At 41.7% G+C, this 16,829-nt stretch overlaps 1 protein-coding gene across 46 annotated transcripts in view; it reads right to left on the reverse strand.

Annotated features, from left to right (window-relative positions):
* Positions 1-11,638: 11,638 nt before the first annotated feature.
* LOC147122949 (calcium/calmodulin-dependent protein kinase type II subunit delta) overlaps positions 11,639-16,829 on the reverse strand; it is a 508,322-nt gene continuing 503,131 nt past the window's right edge. For 31 of the 46 annotated variants that reach the window (XM_085962275.1, XM_085962278.1, XM_085962273.1 and 28 more), the window contains 3 exons: positions 15,380-15,474; positions 15,061-15,289; positions 11,639-13,429 (listed from right to left, as the gene is read on the reverse strand). In XM_085962275.1, the coding sequence (XP_085818401.1) occupies positions 13,426-13,429; positions 15,061-15,289; positions 15,380-15,474 (328 nt within the window). In that variant the 3' untranslated portion in view covers positions 11,639-13,425. Of the gene's footprint in view, positions 13,430-15,056; positions 15,290-15,379; positions 15,475-16,829 lie in introns of those variants that run through there. The other 15 variants (XM_085962274.1, XM_085962365.1, XM_085962403.1 and 12 more) reach the window with 1 other exon arrangement.

The raw sequence follows: 16,829 nt of genomic DNA on the forward strand, positions 1-16,829 counted from the left end.
AATGCGTGGCTCAAAAACTGGTGTGGGAGAAATGGGTTTTGCTTCCTGGGACACTGGCACCAGTACTGGGGCAGGAGGGAGCTGTTCCGTCGGGACGGGCTTCACTTGGCCAGTGCTGGGACTAGAGTCCTGGCGGATCATATAACTAGGGCTGTAGAGAGGGCTTTAAACTAACTAGTGGGGGGGAGGTTCCTAGAGAGCAAATAATAAAAATGACAACAGAGAAGGTCATAGACTTAGGTAGCAGTGGGGAAATTAAAAACCAGAGCGTGTCAGGAAGGGGCAGAAGGTATGGAGTAAAAGGTAAAGTAATAAAAAGGGCAAAAGCAGGAACTAAGTGTCACAAAACATCTTTGAAAGTTCTCTATCTGAATACACGTAGCATTCGTAACAAAATAGACGAGTTAATGGCACAAATAACTACATATGGGTATGATCTTGTGGCCATTACAGAAACATGGCTGCAGGGTGACAATGCCTGGGAATTAAACATACCAGGTTATTTAACGATCAGGAAGGACAGGCAGGAAGGAAGGGGAGGTGGGGTGGCTATGTTAATAAAGGAAGGAATCACTGTAATACAGAGAAATGGTATTGGGTCAAAAGATCTGGATAATGAAACAGTTTGGGTGGAGGTAAGGAATAATAAGGGGAAAAAAACACTAGTGGGCGTAGTCTATAGGCCTCCGAACAGTGGCAACTCTGTTGGACGGAGTATCAATCAGGAAATAGTTGAGGCTTGTAATAAGGGAACATCTATAATTATGGGGGATTTTAACTATCATATTAATTGGACAAATCAAATTGGGCAGGGCTGCCTTGAGGATGAGTTCATTGAGTGTATTAGGGATGGGTTTCTTGAGCAGTATGTAACTGAACCGACCAGGGGGCAAGCAACCTTAGATCTGGTCCTGTGTAACGAGACGGGATTAATTAAAAATGTCCTAGTAAAGGATCCCCTTGGAATGAGTGACCATAACATGGTTGAATTCCATATTCAATTAGAGGGTGAGAAGGTTGTATCTCAAACAAGCGTGCTAAGCTTGAATAAAGGAGACTATGAAGGTATGAGAGCGGAATTGAGTAGAGTGGATTGGGAAAATAGATTAAAGGGTAAGATGATACATGATCAGTGGTGTACATTTAAGGAGTTATTTTACAACTTCCAAAAAAAATATATTCCACTGAGAAGAAAAGGGTGTAAAAGAAAAGACAGCCATCCGTGGCTAAGTAAAGAAATTAAGGATAGTATTCGACTAAAAACAAGGGCATATAAGGTAGCCAAATCTAGTGGGAGGATAGAGGATTGGGAAAACTTTAAAAGACAGCAAAAAATAACAAAAAGATTGATTAAGAAAGGGAAGATAGATTATGAAAGTAAATTAACAAAAAATATAAAAACAGATAGTAAGAGTTTTTATAGTTATATAAAAAGAAAAAGGGTGGCTAAAGTAAATGTTGGTCCCTTAGAGGATGAGACCGGGAAATTAATGGTGGGAAATATGGAGATGGCAAAAACACTGAATGAATATTTTACATCAGTCTTTACAGTAGAAGACACTAAGAATATCCCAACACTGGACAAACAGGGGGCTAAAGGGGGGGAGGAGCTAAACACGATCAAAATCACTAAGGAAATGGTACTCGGTAAAATAATGGGACTCAAGGCGGATAAATCACCTGGACCTGATGGCTTACATCCTAGGGTCTTGAGGGAAGTGGCGGTAGGGATTGTGGATGCATTGGTAATAATTTTCCAAAACTCCCTGGACTCAGCAAAGGTCCCGGCAGATTGGAAAACTGCAAATGTAACACCCTTATTTAAAAAGGGCAGTAGACAGAAGGCTGGAAACTATAGACCGGTTAGCCTAACATCTGTGGTAGGTAAAATTTTGGAGTCCATTATTAAGGAGACAGTAACAGGACATTTGGATAATCATCATTTAATAGGACAAAGTCAGCATGGTTTTATGAAGGGGAAGTCATGTTTGACAAATTTGCTGGAGTTCTTTGAGGAAGTAACGTATAGGGTGGATAAAGGGGAACCAGTGGACGTAGTGTATTTAGACTTCCAAAAGGCATTTGACAAGGTGCCACACAAAAGATTATTGCTTAAGATAAAAAATCACGGGATTGGGGGTAATATTCTGGCATGGATAGAGGATTGGCTATCTAACAGAAGGCAGAGAGTTGGGATAAATGGTTCATTCTCAGACTGGCAATCAGTAACTAGTGGTGTTCCGCAGGGGTCAGTGCTGGGTCCCCAACTCTTTACAATCTATATTAATGATTTGGAGGAGGGGACCGAGTGTAACATATCAAAGTTTGCAGATGATACTAAGATGGGAGGGAAAGTAGTGAGTGAGGAGGACATAAAAAACCTGCAAGGGGACATAGACAGGCTAAGTAAGTGGGCAGAGATTTGGCAGATGGAATACAATACTGGAAAGTGTGAGGTTATGCACTTTGGCAGGAAAAATCGTAGAGCAAGTTATTATCTTAATGGCAAGAAACTGGAAAGTACTGAAGTTCAAAGGGATCTGGGGGTCCTGGTGCACGAAACTCAAAAGGTTAGTATGCAGGTGCAGCAAGTGATTAAGAAGGCCAATGGAATGTTGGCTTTTATTGCTAGGGGGATAGAATATAAAAATAGGGAGGTATTGCTTCAGTTGTACAAGGTATTGGTGAGACCGCACCTGGAATACTGCGTACAGTTTTGGTGTCCATACTTAAGAAAGGACATACTTGCTCTCGAGTCAGTACAAAGAAGGTTCACTCGGTTAATACCGGGGATGGACATATGAGGAGAGGTTGAGTAGATTGGGACTCTACTCATTGGAGTTCAGAAGAATGAGAGGCAGTCTTATTGAAACATATAAGATTGTGAAGGGGTTGGATCGGGTGGAAGCGGGGAAGATGTTCCTGATGATGGGTGAAACTAGAACTAGGGGGCATAGTCTTAGAATAAGGGGCTGCTCTTTCAAAACTGAGATGAGGAGGAACTACTTCACTCAGAGGGTGGTAGGTCCATGGAATATGCTGCCCCAAAAAGCTGTAGAAGCTACATCATTACATAAATTTAAAACAGAAATAGACAGTTTCCTAGAAGTAAAGGGAATTAAAGGTTACGGGGAGCGGGCAGGAATTTGGACATGAGTCTAGGTTCGGATCGGTCATGGCCCTGTGGGTAGCGGAGCGGGCCCAGGGGCCGTGTAGCCTGATCCTGCTCCTATTTCGTGTGTCTAATTCTGTTAGATTCAGGAGATGGTTCTGTGATAGTGGATTGGCGGTTAGGATCAGATCAGCCATGATCTTATTGAATGGCGGAGCAGGCTCGAGGGGCCGATTGGCCTACTCCTGCTCCTATTTCTTATGTTCTTATGTAAAAGGAACCTTAATAAAAAAAGCCCAATACTCAGATTTAAATCTTCTTATACTGTTCATATGACTATGAACATTATAAACATATTTGTGAGCAGTTCTCCCATTACAAACAATGGGGGTAGGATTCCCTACATGTTGAGTTCCTAATCTTGGCTGGGCTAATAAGACAGCAGAATATTGGATACCCAGGCATGATTATAATAATTTTATCTGATCTAGTGAAGTGAATTTTGCTCTCTTCATTTATACTCATCTGAATCCCAGACAGGATTAGAGCTTTGAAAAGTAACCCATGGCATCTGTTTATAATATACATAACATAGGCTTCATGGAGTAGCTTTACTCCATTTTACACCAAACAACTGGCTGGTACACTCTGAAATGTGTGATGATGTACACAATTAAAAAATAGACATGCTAATTGATAAATGCTTATTTCTCAATCAGTTAATTTTGTGGAAATGGACATTAAGGCTGATCTTCCTATGGCCCCCTGTGGCTGAGCACTAGGTAGGTGGAGGGCACCCAAAGTGCATTCTGGCGCAATGACCCAGTGATCATCCTGCCCCGATGATCGTCCTGCAGGGCCTGAAAAAGGACACCTCCATTTTTGCTGCCTAACCCTCTCCACACTGCAATCGGAGAGTGGCTGTGCACAGCACCACCACTTCTGGCTGTGCCTTAGCAAACAAAGAGGAACATGAGAGAGGAGGTGCAGAAAAGACCCTCTCCCAGTTATGGTTGCCTTTAGGCACGCCACACCCTCCTCCTCCTCCTTCCCCGAGGAAGCTAAAGCAGTCCCAGTGCAAGGTAAAGGAGGTGGAGACCCAACATCCTGTGCTTTACACCCAGTAAATAAACACTGCCAGGGTGCAAAGCATCAGTCATATTCTATCATATCATGCTCAATGTCACTCGGTGTAGTATATAGGAAGGAAGAAACGAGACGGTGATGACATTTGTTGAATCACTCCTCAGGTGATGAATCGGGGGAACAATCGGGGGCTGGGAGCAGCATGCCAGGGTGGTCGGGAATGATCTCCAACAGAGAGCAGCACACGGAGGGGGTCGGGAATGATTGGCAGCCGGAGAAGCGGTGGGGGGGTGTTGGGTTAGGGAATGATCAGGGGTCGGAGTAGCGCGGGGGGGGGTGCCATTGGGGGGGGGGGGGCTGGAGGAGCATGGGCTGGGGCGGCCTCGTGCGGGGGGATCGGGGGCCTTGTTGAAGTGATCGAAGGCCTGTGGGGGTTATTGGAGGCCTGGGGGGGAATTGGAGGCGGGGTGGGTGGGGGAGGGTTAGGTAGGGACGCTGGATCCAGGAGGTTAGTGTAAAGCATTTACCTCCTGGATCAAGCAGTCCTCGCCTTGCTTTAGCTGGCGGGTTTCATGAGGCCTGTTAAACCCGACCAGCTAAAGGTAAATTCAAAATGGAGGTTAAAGCAGAGGCTTCCAGCCTCATTATAATATTTAAATGGACGACCTGCCTCCTGGCAGCGGGTTGGCTGCCCGCCCCCTGTCCTGCCTCCGTTAAAACCGGAAGTGGGCAGGTTGGAGGCGGGTTCAGGTCGGGATTCAGATTTGTAATACTTCCCACACGCCCTCAACCCACCCATTTTTTTAGGCTAACATTCCCCTCAATGTCTCGAACATCCTGTTTGTTATACCAAGCATTAACCACATGATGGCACACTGTTCTAACTATTACAGTATCATTGTGATGATAAACATTGAATCAACAGAAGTAAATGATCAAAATACCATGTGCATGTATGAATCAAAGGCACCCCAAATGAAGAATGGTGAAAAACATGGCTCCAGTTTGAATATTCTCTTTATATCCAGTAAATTCACTGAAATATCATTTAAGATCATATTTGCTTTACAAACTTGCATCAGTACTGAGTTATACCAACAAGAACAAGCATTTATAATAGCACCTTTAATGTAGGAAAACATCCCAAGGTGCATCACAGCAGTGTAATAAGACAATAAGTAAAAGGAGATATTAGTACAAGTGACAGAAGCTTGTTGAAAGATGTAAGTTTTAAGGAGGATATTAAAGGAGGAGAGAGGTGGCGAGGATTAAGGAGGAAATTTCAGAGTTTAGGGCCTAGACAGCTGAAGGCATGGCTACCAAAGGTGGGGCAAACGGATTGAGGGATATACAAAAATCCAGCGTTGGAGGAATGCAGAATTTTTGTTGGTTTGGAGGAGGTGACAGAGACAGGGAGGGGTGAGACCATGGAGTGATTTCAACACTCGGATGAGAATTTAACAATTGAGGCATTGGTGGACCAGGAGCCAATGTAGGCCAGCGAGCACAGGGGCAATAGGTGAACGGGACTTGGTGAGAGTTAGAATATGAGCAGCAGAGTTTTGGCTGAACTCAAGGATGGAAGATGGCTGGTTGACCAGGAGAGCATTGGAATAGTCACGTCTGGAAGTAACAAAAGAATGGATGAGAGTCTCAGCAACAAATAAGCTGAGGTAGGGGTACAGACGAGTAATGTCACAGATTTGGATGTAGGCAGTCTTTGTGATGGCGAGAATGTGGGTTGGAAACTGAACTCAGGGTCAAATAGGATGTTGAGGTTATAAACAGTCTGGTTCAGCCTGAGATAGTGGCCAGGGAGGGTATGGTGTCGCTGGCTAGGGAGTGGAGTTTGTGGCGGGGAGCAACGACAATGGCTTTGGTCTTACCAATATTTAATTGGAGGAAATGCCAGTTCATCCAGCACTAGATGTCAAGGCAAGAAGTCTGACAAGACAAAGGCAGTGGATTGGTCAAGAGAGGTGAGGTAGAGCTGGGTGTTGTCAGGCTACGTGTGGAACCAGTCATAGTCTTGGATGTCGCATGTTGATGAGAAATGGGAGTGGGTCAAGGATAGATCCTCGAGGGACTCCAAAGGTAATGGTGCAGGAGCCATTGCAGGGGATTCTCGGGCTACAACTGGATTGGTAAGAGTAGAACTAGGCCAAGGCAGTCCCACGCAGCTGAACAATGGAGAGGCGTTGGAGGAGGATGATGGGGTCAACCACATCAAAGGCTGCAGAGAGATCGCGAAGGATGACGAGGGATAGTGCACCACAGTCACATAGGATGCTATTTGTGGTCACAGTTACAGAGGATGTCATCTCTACCAACTACAGCTACTGTTCTCAGGTGGCTGTGTTTACTACCAAGTTGGTCTCTAACATCTAAACAAGACTGGGGCAAGGCGATGAAGGCTGTCCAGTTTGCTTACCGAGCTTGTGACTTTGTGAGGCTCATTAAAAATGCCAGACTATAACAGACAAAATGTAACTTTATGAATGCAACATCTCCATTACAGTAGGTGAGCAACCAAATTCGATATAGATTTTGCTTGTTTTGGTTAGGATATGGGGTAATTAGGGTTTCATACATTGCAGAGTTTTGCTGCATGTTTTGCCTGCCTGGAAAATTAACTATTTGAAATGGAATATAAAACTGGTTCCTTTTAAAAGAATGTAAGCTGGTGAGGCATTTCTTTTATCACTATCGAGACTTGAATTCCATTCCTCACTACCGACAATTTGTTAATATTGACCTGAACTAGTGCCAGGTTTAAGTGCCAATTAGCTAGAAGTGAAAAATAGATTTGCTTGTGGCATTGGGTCTCATGATGAGAGCAGTACTTTATTTTGTGTAAGACAGCAACAACTAGTCAGTTAAAAAAAAATAGGGCAGTGGTAAAAATGAGAACAACAATCTAAATTTACAATATTTCTATTCATGTTCTCCTCACACCCCTTTAGTGCAGTCCGGCTGCGGTGATTTTGTGCCAGTCATTTGGATACATAACCTTGTTTCAACAGCATTTGTACCGTAACATTTTTTTATGCAGTAGATTATTAGCCAGTTAGCCTCCCAATCCAATCTCCCACAAGATTTTATTGAAGCATTGCTAAATCTTAATAACCCTGAATCCTATTTACTTGTCTAATCCCTTTTTGAACTGCACTATATTGTTCCACCACCCTTGTGGTAGTCTGTTCCATATGTTTATCACTCTTTCACCTAAATTTTGCCTGTCGTTTTTTATTTTAATGCAAGATTTTCTCAGCTTCACCCTCACTGGCCACTCACATTAGCGGACCTCACATTCCCCATGCCTTTTTCTGCTCAATGGCGAGGTAAACAATAACCAAGCCCATTGATCTTAAGGGAGAACATATGCTCTGTACATCAGTTACTGAAACATATCTTGGGCTATGTGATTCTCCTCTCTTTAAAAGGCACACACTTACCAGGTTGAGGCTTATGCTTTGAATCAACAAATGGTTTATTTAAATAAAACAGTAAATGTACAGTATACGGTGTGTAAAACAGCAAATCATATACTTCACTAACCTCCTCGATACATTAATAAAAGGTAACTCGCTTTCTCTATAAACATATATTTTAAACAGAAATTTAAATGCTAAAGACTCAAACTGGTCTCGGTTCCTTGCTGAGACTGAGACAAATTTAAAATGTTAAAGCTGTGGGGGATCCCCTCCTTGCCTTTAGATACTGACTCTTGCAGGGGTCTGGTTCTACAGGTGACTGTTTTCCACCATTACCTAATCTGAGTGATTTGTTTTGTGGGCCCAGACAACAAATGCTAGAAAGTTATTGAACTGTGGAGGGCACCACATCAGAGTCCAATTCTATCCTGACCAGACATGCACTTTCCAGAAGTCAGGATCAGGACCCCTGGTTGATGTTTTCCTTCCCTAATGTGGGTGCTTAGGTCAAATATAGCATCCCAATTGCTGCCCCAGCTTCGATCAGCTAACAGTGCAGAGACTGCAAATTAATCTTCTGCTGTTTGGCTTGGTATTACAGTGGACAGCACCTTTATCTGATAGGCTAGCAAGAGGGGATGCAAAATATAAATAAATATTTTATATATACACACAACATAAAATGAATATTTGGTTAGGAATTAGAGTGAGGGATCTCAGCACAGATGGAAATACAGGTGATATATGTAAAGCAATGGAGGTGTGAATTGGTTTGGAATTCACCGGCAACTTTCAGAGATTTGACACACAATCTAGAATATAGTAATTTAAGTGGTAAACATTAAAAAAAAAACGATTGAAGTAGATCTCAAGTCTAAGATATATTTACATTGCAATAAAATGACTTGACAATCTCAATCGCCCCCGTCTCTGGCAGTAGCCTCTCTTGCAGTGCAAAATGATTTAGGTAATCTCAGTCATTAGATGATTTTCTTGTGTGGGAGTAATGGATGAATATGCCATTTTTACAAATGGGTAAATTAGCTAGCCATAATTCTGCCAGAAACTTTACTGGATGTGGTTATCTCTTACTTAATGTATGGCACATTGGTATATTCTAATTTTACTATTTTTTTAATTCACTCATGGGAGATGGGCGTCGCTGGCAAGGCCAGTATTTATTGCCCATCCCTGATTCCCCTTGAGAAGGTGGCAGTGAGCCGCCGCCTTGAACCGCTGCAGTCCCTGTGGTGAAGGTACTCCCACAGTGCTGTTAGGGAGGGAGTTCCAGGATTTTGATCCTGCAAAGATGAAGGAATATATTTCCAAATCAGGATGGTGTGTGACTTGGAGGGGAACTTGAAGGTGATGGTGTCCCCATGCACCTGCTGCCCTTGTCCTTCTAGGTGGTAGAGGTCGTGGGTTTGGGAGTTGCTGCAGTGCATCTTGTAGATGGCACACACTGCAGACATGGTGCACCAGTGATGGGAGGGAGTGAATGTTTAAGGTGTTGAATGGGGTGCCAATCAAGCGGGCTGCTTTGTCCTGGATGGTGTCGAGCTTCTTGAGTGTTGTTGGAGCTGCACTCATCCAGGCAAGTGGAGAGTATTCCATCACACGACTGGACTTGTGCCTTGTAGATGGTGGAAAGGCTTTGGGGAGGCAGGAGACTAATGGAATGTTGGCCTTTACCCCAAGAGGGCTGGAATACAAAGGCGAGAAAGTTACATTTCAGTTATATAGAGCCTTGGTCAGATCTCATCTGGAGCACTACACTCAATTCTGTGCACCGCCCCTCAGGAAGGATATGCTGCCCTTGGAGGAGGTGCACTGCAGATTCACCAGAATGATACTGGGGCTTAAAGGGTTAAGTTATGAGGACAGGTTGCATAAACATGGCTTGTATTATTTTGAGTACAGAAGATTTGGCTGGCGGCGGGGTGGGGGGGGGTGATTTAATCAAATTGTTTGAAATGAGAAAAATTATTCAATAGGGCAAAGAGAAACTATTTCCTCTGGTGGGGAAATCCAGAACAAGAGGTCATAATCTTAAAATGCAGGAGTGAAATCAGGAAACACTTCCTCACACACAGAGTAGTAGAAATCTAGAACTCTCCCTAAAAGTGTGTGGATGCTGGGTGAATTGAAGCTTTCAAGACTGAGATTGATAGAAAGTTGATAGATAAGGGTATCGAGGGATATGGAACAAAGGCAGTTAAATGGGGTTGAGGTACAGATGAGCTATAATCGAAGTGAATGGCAGAACAGGCTTGAAGGGCTGAATGACCTATTCCTGTTCCTATTACAGTAAATAACTTGCACTGACATACCATTATTTCCTCATGTACCCTGTAGGATAAGAAATGTGGTAGAGAACTTCAGAAGATTTCTCATGACTGGGGTGGGGTCCTTGTAGGATTTCTCAGATATATGCAGAGATCGTGGGTCGGAATTTGCTGGAAAAAATAACGGCATGTGAATGATGCACACCATTATAAATGTGCAAATTGTCCAGCAACTTGTACCGAGGAAGAGCTACCCCATGAATGGCGAATCACAAGTTGCTGGATAATTTGTGCCGCTCTGCCAGTAGCTTCACACAAATGGCATCTCACACTTAATCTCCCCATGAGTTTCATGAAGGCATTTACACATTAATTGGCCATTAAACTCACCACAGAAAGTCAAGTCTAGTAATTAACATTGTAAGTGCCCTTTTAACGACATGATAATTGTAAATGACTCAATCAACCTCTGGCCCAGCATTGGAACAATTAAAGGTGTGGAGTCTCAGATTCAGGTTGTGAATTGTTGTTGGAGATTTTAAAAATGTCAAATTATAAATTTTTATATGATTTCTCTTACTTTCCCTTTTTTTTTCTCTCAATGCAATCTTTTGTTCCCCTTTTCTTTCTGTACCTGATTGGACATTGAATTCACCCACTCTAATTCACCCTTTAGCCTTCTCCGCCCTTCCTCCGTTTATTTCTGAATCTTTAAATCTCATTGGTTAAGGAGATACCCAGTTGGTCCCTTTGTTCACCAAGGTCCCAGATGCTCCACTGCCTTCGCCATGCTGTTATTAGCTCATACTTCCAGCAACTTACAGGGCAAAACAATTTTGAGCTGAAGGGTACAGGCTGCAGGAATAAGTCAAACTAACCAAGCGTGCAGTGAGAGGCCCCGTCCAGTATATTCTGGGTCAAAATATCCTACAGATAGATTTTAGATTCATTCAATTAAATGTTTCATTATCTTCCATTTACAGTTATTTCAATACTTGTATATTTACTGGAGTTAAAGAAAAATAAATCAAAAGAATTGTTTTTCCATTTATATGGTACCTTTTACATCCTCAGGATATCCCAAAACACTCAACAGCTAATTAAGTACTTTTGAAGTGTAGTCACTGTTGCAATGTAGGCAATTATTGCAGCCAACTAACACACAGCAAGGTCCCACAAACAGCAATTAAATAAATGACCTGTTTTTTGGTGCTGTTATATAAGGGGTAACTATTGGCCAGGATACAAGAGACCTCCTCTACTCTTCAAAAAGTGTCATAGGATCTTTTATGTCCATCAGAGAGCAAATGGAGCCTCAGCTTGACATCTCATCTGAAAGACAGCATCTTCAACAGTGCAGCAATCCTTCAGTACTGCACTGAATTGTCAGCCTACATTATGTGCTCGTCCTCGAGTGGGGCTGGAACCCACGACCTTCTGACTCAGATGCGAGAGTGCTACTACTGAGCCAAGACTAACATTAACATTTATTTTAATATTTACTGTAGACCAAGCCTAAATCTATATCATACAAACATTTAAAACTGATGCTTTGCCACCATTTTCTGTGCTCATTATAATGTATTTTCTCACAGAAAAGGTGTAGTGAAGTACACAAAACATTTCAAAATACCTTGAATACCTGAAACAGAAGCTCAGTTCCAAGGTATGGCGGATTTTTGAAATGAAATAAACACATACACACACACTACAGAGAACAATCAGGAGAAATAATCAAATTTATTTTGTTTTAATATATCAATCATTTACCATTATGGCAAAATTCTGTACACTGTGTCCCTTGATAAACAGCAGCTTTGCAGAATGACAGAACTTATCATTTCAATTGTGGTGGAAAAACCAATCACCGCTCTGCAGAACTGGGTGTGGAAGACAGACTTGGTCATTAATACTACTTTAACACCACATGCGGTATTAAAATTTCAAGATTACATATATAGATTTTAATACACTTATGTTACTACAGCCAGTCACCAAAAAAGAAAATTAAGATTTTCCCTATTTTTCTTAGATCTTATTGGCAGATTAATATGGCCCATAAATGTACATGCTTATTTAAACACAATTTCTGAATCCATGTAATGGGTACACTTTATTGCCATCTATTTTACTACTAATAGCAGCTAACCGTATTATTTTTGGGGGCGACTAACGAACACGCAAGTTGAAATAATGTAAATAAATGAATTCTGCCAGGAATTAACTACTGACTGAGAGTCTGATGGCTGCCAACAATCACTGAAAACACTAATTGAGATACCATGCACTATTCAGCACTGCAGTATAACCCTATAAGTATACAAGCAGCGAAGAAACAAGCATTTTAAAAGGAACCACCCCTCCAAAAAAGGACATATCTGGAACTTGAATCTTTTACGAGAACATCTCACGAATATACAGAAGCAGAAGCAAAAATTATCCAGTTCACAAAGTATCAATAACCAATTTATTACAGAGATGACATCAAAAGCATTAATCCCCGTGTCCACAGGAGAAAAATAAAAAGTTAAAAATGATCTGAGTTTGTTTGATCAGCTGCCTAGGCAAGGAAGTTCTTATATAAATGATGCACGTACATCACAGAGATCCACTATATTCAGTGTTTAAATTCCAAGGTCTTGTGTTTCTTTATTAAATTTGATACTATGATTAACTACCAACAAGCAGGTTAACATAGTTCACAAAATTCTAAACTCTATTCCCACCAAAGCAATAAGCATTTGACTCAAATCACAATTTGCACATCACCATAATGAAAGCAAGCTTGATTTTCTTTAATGTATTGCACCCAAACTGAATAAAAATGATCCTAGATGATGACATTGATATGAAATACAACAAATAAAAAAGTAGTACGAGCACTAGCACATCAAAATGGACTCGTTTTATAGATATTGTCTCATATGTTTTAGCTAGAAAAAAACCCAAAATGAATGAAAAAGGCTAGTGCAGTAGGTGTTGCTTCTAGGCTGATACAGCCAGCCCTGACTGGATAATTCCAGTTTGTAAAACAAGTTTTGGAACTGCATGTAATAGCGCCCTGCCACCTTAAGGACATCTCCGTCTATATTTATTACAAAAGTATTTCTACAGTCAGAGAATAATGAATGCGTGCCACTTATACTGTTTTCTTATACTGATTAAGGGGGTACAGTAGCTTTTAAAAATACTCGATAATCCAGAATTTTTAATTTTATTTTAGATGTTTACAATTTTAACAAGTTAAGAAACCTGGCATAAATAAAAGATTAAAAAGTACTTTCAACATTTTCCCTTCCTTTGGTTCTGTTCTCCTTGTAGCATTTCTTCCCATGAAGTGCAAACAAAAATTTATGGATGGAATAAACAAAGGACATGTCACAAGTGCACCGTCAGAGCTTCATGCATTCAGAAACATGCTTTTAAATAGACTGGAAATTCCTATAATGTGATTATGATCTTCCAGTCCATAATGAGTGCTGAGAATCCAGCAGTGGCACCACTTCTTTTAGCTAAAACAAAGAACAGAAATTAAATTCAATTTTCTACCACCATGAACATAGCCAAGAACTGAATTAGACATAACATTATTCAAACCCTAAACTTTTAAAATCACCAACGCCCAATTTAAACATGATTGCAATCGAAAAACAGATATCAAATATCTCTTGCGACAGTGTACATGAAACAAAGAAAGGAATTAACTCCCATCATACTCTTCTTTCCCTCATAGTGGATGCTTTTAAACAGACTCTTGGCCATTAAGGTTACTTGTCTTTGGCATGGCAGCTCTCTTCCTTTCATTGCTATTTATCTTCCCCATAAATGTGAGAATTATGTAGTCTTCCCTTCATCCCAGATTATTTAAAAGCCTATCGTACATACTAGCCTTTCATTTTCTTTTAATTGAAGCATCCTTTGGTATAGACTTATTATACAGTTAAGTAAATAATTTTTCAAATCGTGCAAAAAGAACTTGCATTTCTAAGTGCCTTTCATGTCCTCAGGTCATCCAAAAGCATTTCACAGCCAATAAATTACTTTTACAGTGAAGTCAATACTGTAACGTAGGGAAACACTGCAGCCAATATGTGCACAGTAAGGTCCCAGAAACAGCAATAAGATAAATGACCAGTTAATCTGTTTTGGATGATGTTGGTTGAGGGATAAACCTTGGCAAAGACACCAAGGGAGAACTACCCTGCTCTTCTTCAAATAGTGCCATAGGATGTCTTAGATCCACCCGAGGGCAAATGCTGACTTGGCTTAACGTCTCTTCTTTATGACGGCACCACTGATAGTACAGCACTCACTGAAGTGTCAGCATAGATTTATGTGCTGAACTGTTGTAAAGTCCAAACCTCCCAAATGAGTGCTACAAATGGTGGGAAAGGAATGGGAAGCGAAGTTCAAATAATGTGGAAGAATGTATCAAAAGACTTTGTTTCTCTCACTTTTAGGAGCAGTCCGTAGTAATGCCAAAAATGGGACAGGCTTAAACATTATTTAATGTTGTGGCCTGCTTCAAAGATTAAAGGGCCAGAACAGGGATCCTCTTTAGAAGATAATGCCAGGTGTGCGTGTGTGAGTATTGTGCGTGACTGTCATTAAAAAAAGAAACAAGCTGAGGACATCATGTGGATGGACCTAGAGTAGTGAGCATTTCTATTTCAGCTGCAACATGGGTCAGTAACATATCAGGACACTCTGCTTCCCCCCCATCCCCCTCCTTTTTGTTCAGATATTGCATCTTAATTCTCAAACTGAAAATAATTAAATTACATTTGGTTTTATATACAGATTTTTAAACAGAGATTTAAGTTATCGAATAAATGCTGTGGTTCAATTTATCCTCACTATAAAACAAAAGGCCTAACCTCATAAATCTTTGAGCCATGCTGTAATGGACGCAATGGGAGGCTAACTCCATAAAAAGAAAACCAATTTTCTAGATTGTCCACAACTTTGAGAGACCTTTATTTTCTTATTATTCATTTGCTTTATAAATATCATGCAATATGTATCTTACTTTTTTTTAAAAATGGAAATATATTTCTGTAAATAGGGAATTTCTCATTTTAGTGCTGCAATTATTAAGTATCTAACTCTTTGTGCATTTTGCCAATGTAGAAATTCATCTTACTTGACAGGTACAGATGGGGCTCCTGAGCGGTGGAAGTGAACATTTTGCCACTTCCCATCACGGCGATGCCAGACTCTGGTTTCCTCGGTCTGCATGGTTTTTGGCATGCTACTGCCATCGATGTACTGTGTGAGGCGGATGTATGCTATACAGGCTGCATCATCACCAATCAGATGGACATGCGGGTTCAATATTATGGTGTGAATTGGCTTGTGGTTCTTAGACAAAGCTACAAAAAGAGATGTACATTTATTTAATAATGAAATCATACCAAAATTGAACTTGTTACAAAACTAGAAATAATGCCCACATTGTGTACCATTTTCGAAGTAAAATCTGTGGAAGTCCATTCCTTCAACCAAGTTGCCCAGTGCTTCAGGTTCAAATGCAGTGAGGCCTGGGTCACAAATCTTCCTGCAAAAAAAATTGAAAAATATAATTTTCAAATATGAATATTGTTCAAAATTATAAAATGATCCCATTTACCATCCATTTAATATACTAGGGAGAACACCCAATCTGGAGAGCCAAAAAGTCAAGCAAATAATGGGCATGCTTTTAGCAAATTATCCAAAAGTAACAATTACTTTCCCCAAGGTGCAGAGACGCAGGCTACGATTTTGTCAACGAATGCGGCTTGGGAGCGGGTCAGGTGGTTTCCGGCTTCCAGTCCCACCCCCAACTGCATCCAGCCCGTGGACGTGATTTTACATTGATTGACATTGTTAAGCCCGCCCTGCGGGCTTGCCGGCCAATTAAGAGGACGCCAGTCAGATGACATCATTTGATGACGCAACATCAGCCGCTTTCCTTAAAGGGACCATGCACAAATTGATTTTGATAGTTCTGCTGTCAGTGTTCTGCAGCATTGAGGTGCTGCAAACACTGACAAGCACTGCACAGAGGTGCGCGGCTGCACCCAGGCTCTCCCATGACTCCCTCCATATGCTTATGGAGGGAGTCTCAGCACGCAGGGAGGTTCTCTTCCCTTCCAATGGGCAGAAGAGACCTCCCCAGGAGATCAACGCAGCCGGATTGCACATTGCACGGGAGGGCACAAGCATGGATGTCGACCAGGCTGCAGTGGCGCAAACCTTTCAATGATCTCAGTAGATCTCGAAACGTTACTGCAAAGCCACACTCAACCTCATCCTGCTGTGCCACTCATCACATCCCCATCACTCTGCCTTCCCTACCCTACTCTCCTGCACATCCTTACACCAACTTACCTTGCACCTCCACCCATCCCCGTCTATCTACATTATCACATCCCCATCTCACTAGCCACCCTTCACACTCACCCTCATCCTAGTCCAGTCATACTAACTAACAGCACACAAGGGTGGGCACTTGGGTGTTTTAGCCAATGTTCATGTGAAGTTTCTGTTGAAGTGCTGTCAAACATTGAAACCTTTATTTTCAACACTTTACGTTCTTGGACAGATTTGTGTGCAGCTTTGGAAGTGGCTTAGTGAGTTGCAGTGAATGGTGAGACATAAGGGTAACCCCCCTAAAATGGTGATGAGTGTGAAAGGAATGGCTGGGGCATTGTAGGGATGTTTTATGGTGTTGGTGACGGGTGGTGCCAACCTGGTGCATCATGTGGCAGCCAGGGTGTACAGTGTTAAGTGAAGTAAATCTGGCTATGGGGGTGAGGCCATCCCTGGCAGCATTGTGGTCGGCTGCTGATGCCCTGTGTAGCACCAGCTGATTGCAGAGAAGGTTGGTATTGTTGGAGCTGCTGGTGTGCCTGGTGCTGCTGGTGTTGG

This window comes from Somniosus microcephalus, chromosome 2 (genome assembly GCF_052327205.1).
Source record: "Somniosus microcephalus isolate GS21.2 chromosome 2, FLI_Smic_1.0, whole genome shotgun sequence".
In the NCBI taxonomy this organism is placed as follows: Eukaryota; Metazoa; Chordata; class Chondrichthyes; order Squaliformes; family Somniosidae; genus Somniosus; species Somniosus microcephalus.